Source organism: Agelaius tricolor, unplaced genomic scaffold, assembly GCF_023055355.1.
Source record: "Agelaius tricolor isolate 1412-34295 unplaced genomic scaffold, bAgeTri1.0.p SCAF_5, whole genome shotgun sequence".
NCBI classification, from domain to species: Eukaryota; Metazoa; Chordata; class Aves; order Passeriformes; family Icteridae; genus Agelaius; species Agelaius tricolor.
This window is the reverse complement of record NW_027269265.1, coordinates 5,892,955-5,896,472: the sequence shown is the minus strand read 5'-3', so window position 1 is coordinate 5,896,472 and position 3,518 is coordinate 5,892,955. Positions and strand designations below refer to the sequence as shown.

General features: G+C 62.0%; 1 protein-coding gene across 1 annotated transcript; it reads right to left on the bottom strand.

Annotated features, from left to right (window-relative positions):
* Positions 1-286: 286 nt before the first annotated feature.
* SIX6 (SIX homeobox 6) lies at positions 287-3,113 on the bottom strand. The gene is made up of 2 exons (XM_071428397.1): positions 2,147-3,113; positions 287-1,028 (listed from the first exon to the last, which is right to left on the bottom strand). The coding sequence occupies exons 1-2, from the start codon at positions 2,716-2,718 to the stop codon at positions 860-862; spliced, it is 741 nt and encodes a 246-aa protein (XP_071284498.1). The 5' UTR covers positions 2,719-3,113; the 3' UTR covers positions 287-859.
* Positions 3,114-3,518: the final 405 nt, after the last annotated feature.

Genomic DNA, 3,518 nt, shown 5'->3' with positions numbered 1-3,518 from the left:
GATAATCCCCAGCGCTCCAGCCCTTGGGAGAGAGGAAGCAGCGGCGATGCCGCCTCCTTCCCTTCCTCGGGCACCCGCATCCCCCGCCAGCCCCGCTCCCGCTCCTCTCGCCTCATCCCGGCTCCTCCCAGCTCCCTGCCTGGCAAAAACATCAGCCCCGGTCCCGGGGACCGGCCAGTTCGGTTCCTGCCGAGCTGCTGCTGAAATACCCGTGGCCTCGGAGATCTGCTCTGCGTAAACTGGCGGGCTTGAGACCGACACCGTCATTTCAAAGCAGATGCGAGGGTCGTTCACCAAATATTTTATTATGGTTTTAGGCTGCTTCATACAGTTTCGTCCTGCACATGCTCTACAAGTCACCTGTGCACATAGAGAACAAGCCAAAAATAATAATAATTAATAATAATAATAGAAAAAAAATCTACCATAGCAATCCCTTAAATAAGTAAATAAACATTATATATATATATATATATAAAACCCTTTAAAGTAAAGCAAAACCCAACCAAAAGAACAGCGTCTTTTCAACATGAAACAACCCCGCGGGATAAGGGCGGGGGCTCAGACATTTTGCAACTTGGCATTCGGTTTCTTGATTTTTTTTTTTTTTTTACGTTTTCTGGGCTTTCTTTAATTATTTCTTTTTAGGCATCAATTCTGCAAATCCTTCGAAATAAAGGCGACAACGATTTTAATGACGTTTTTTAATGCAGTCTGCGGCGGGGCTGGGAGGGAGGCGCGGGCGGGGAGCGCCCCGTACCCCGCGTTCGGCACCGCCAGCCCCGCTGCTGCTCCGGCCGCGTCCGAGGCACCGCTGAGCCGGGCCTCCCTCTCTGCCCGCTCTGCCATGGCGGTGGTGTCAGATGTCACATTCACTGTCGCTGGATGTGATGGAGATGGCGGAGGTGGCCGCTTTGCTGGAGAGGCTGGCTGCGGGGCTGGAGGCGGCCCCCACCGCCTCCCCGCCGCTCTCCTCCTCCGCTTGCAGCGAGCGCACCGAGCCCTGCGTTAGGACCTGCTGCTGTAGCCTGCAAGGAACCGGCACACACAGCATCACCGCCCGCCCTCCGCACCCCCCGTGTCCCCCCGGGGGCTCCCCCGACCGCTGCCCCGGCTCTCACCGCTTATATCAGCGATAGGAGAGAGGAGGAGCTGGCTGGGCACCCGGTTCCTCAGCTCTGTCTGAAAAACAGGGGGCCCACCCCAGGGTCAGACCTGCTCCTCGGCTGGCACACCCAGGGGAAAGTTGTCCCCCTCCTCCGCAGCCTGCCCCCAAAGCGGGCCTCATCTTAGGGGTCAGTAATGCCCTGCAGCAGCTCCCGGGCCGTGTCTCCCGTCCAGTAGGCCTTACATCTTCCCTTAGCCCATAAAAAAGGGCTCCGGGTGACAGCACCCACGTCCCCGACGTGTGACAGCCCGGCTGAAGGATGACAAGGGGAGTTTTCCCCACCCCGGGATCCTGAGCAGGAGATAAAGGGGGAACTCTGCTCCCTCCCCTTGCCGGGGTGCTTGCCGGGGCACCTGCTTGTGTCACTAGTGCTGGGATAACACTGCTCATTTAGAGTGATTTTGTTCTGTAACATATATATTTTAAAATTATATATCTATTTTCACGTTGTATTTCTATTATATATATTTATGTATATAATAGAAACAAGAACAATATCCCGAGGAATGTTCCCGGATGGCTCCAGTGGAGGAGCAGGGCACGGCGGCTGTGGCAGGGCCCGCAGAGGGCATGGCTGGCTCTTCTCAGGATGGACATATCTCAAACCAGTATTTATATGTCCGGGCAAAACTTTGGAGGGGCTTTGTCTCCGCTCAGCCCCTGAACATGGCCCTTCTGCCACCAGCTCCAGCCGGTGACTCCAGGCGTCCCTTTTCCCGCTCCCCCACAGGGCAGCCAAGAGGGAGCCCAGGGCGGGGATCCTCCCCTATTAAATCGAAGTAATTAAAAAGCCTTAATATTTTCCCGCTGCTCCTGCTTTATCTCGCTGCATTTCCCGGGGAGAACTCTCCCGGGATCGTTTCCCCCATCCTCCGCCGGCAGTCCCGCACGGCCTCCCCGCAGGCTCCGGCCCCGGCGGGCGGGGGCGAAGCCTCGCTAAGGGGAGCCTGTGTCCCGACGGGACGGGCGGCACCTTACCTGTTCTTAGCGGCTGCTGCCCTGTCCCTTTGCCTGCGGTTTTTGAACCAGTTGCCCACTTGCGTGGGGGTAAGTCCCGTGGCCTGAGCCAGTTCCCGCTTTTTGCTGGGGTTGGGGTAAGGGTCCTGCAGGTACCACTCCCGCAGCAAATGCCTCGTCCGCTCCTTGAAGCAATGTGTCTTCTGCTCGCCGTCCCAGATGGTGCGCGGCAGCGGGAACTTCTTCCTCACCCGGTACTTGTCCACCGGCCCCAGGGGTCGGCCCCGCAGCTTCTCCGCCTCCTGGTAGTGCGCTTCCAGCCAGAGGGCTTGCAGTTTGGCGTGGGACTCCTTGGTGAACTTGTGGTTCTCCAGGATGTGGTAGAGCTCCCGGTAGTTCCCCGTGTGGAAGGCCACGATGGCCCGGGCTCTCAGCACCGACTCGTTCTTGTTGAGCGCCTCGCAGGCCGCGGGGGCCACGGGCAGGGACCAGAGGAAGCGCCCCAGGCGCTCGATGTCCCCGCTCTCCTCCAGGGTCTCGCATACCCCGGCCACCTGCTGCGGGCTGAAATTGAGGATGGGCAGCTGGAACATGGAGGCGGCGCCGGGCTCCGGTCCCTGCTCCGCGCACCCTCGGCGATGCCCGCCGCCACCGCGCACAGCCCCGCGGCGGGGAAGGGGCAGCGGCCCCGGGCCGCCCCTCGCTCCGCTGCTGCCTCCGCCGGTGCCGGCGGAGCTGCCGCGGGGGGGACGGCGGAGGGCGGAGAGGCGATGGGGACCGCTCGGCAGCTCCGGCGACTGGGGGCGGTGGGCAGGGGCGAGGCGGAGGAGGATGGAGCGGGGAGGGAGGGCGGGCGGGGGGGGAGGGAGTGAAGGGAAAAAAAAAAAAAAAAAAAGAGGAAAAGAGAAGAAGAAAAAAATGAAACCAGAAAAGGCACAAGCGCAGCTCCCCGCCGCCGCCGCCGCGCTGCTGCGGGAGCGGCTGATTTGCTGCGGGCTCGGCAGATTGGCTCCCGGGTTTCCATGGCGGGGCTGCCACTCACTGTCAGCCGCTGCCAATCACGGCGGAAGGCCCCGCACCGCCCCGCTGCCCGCCCCGCTCCCCGCCCCGCTCCCCGCGGCGCCGCGGCCGCTCCCCGGGCACCGCGACCCCGCCGCCCTGCCCCGCCGACCCGGGCAGGGCAGAGCCGCCCGGCCGCCCCGGGCAGGGCAGGCTGAGGGAGGGAAGGCGGCTCCCGGTCCAGGGTGGAGGGAGCGGTCCCAACGATAGGACGGCCGGGACCCCCACATCCTCCCCGGTAAAGCTGCGGGGTCCGGCCCGGTGATGCTCGCACAGAGCTCCTCGCACCCGCGGGCGGAGAGGGGGACAAGGCAGAGCTGAGAAATCAGATAAA

Bases quoted from the DNA above. Each gene is read 5' to 3' on its own strand.
- SIX6 (XM_071428397.1), bottom strand. From the start codon at position 2,718: ATGTTCCAGCTGCCCATCCTCAATTTCAGCCCGCAGCAGGTGGCCGGG. The intron at 1,029-2,146 runs GTAAGGTGCCGC...GGTTCCTTGCAG, and splicing joins GCAGCAGCCGCTAAGAACAG to GCTACAGCAGCAGGTCCTAA.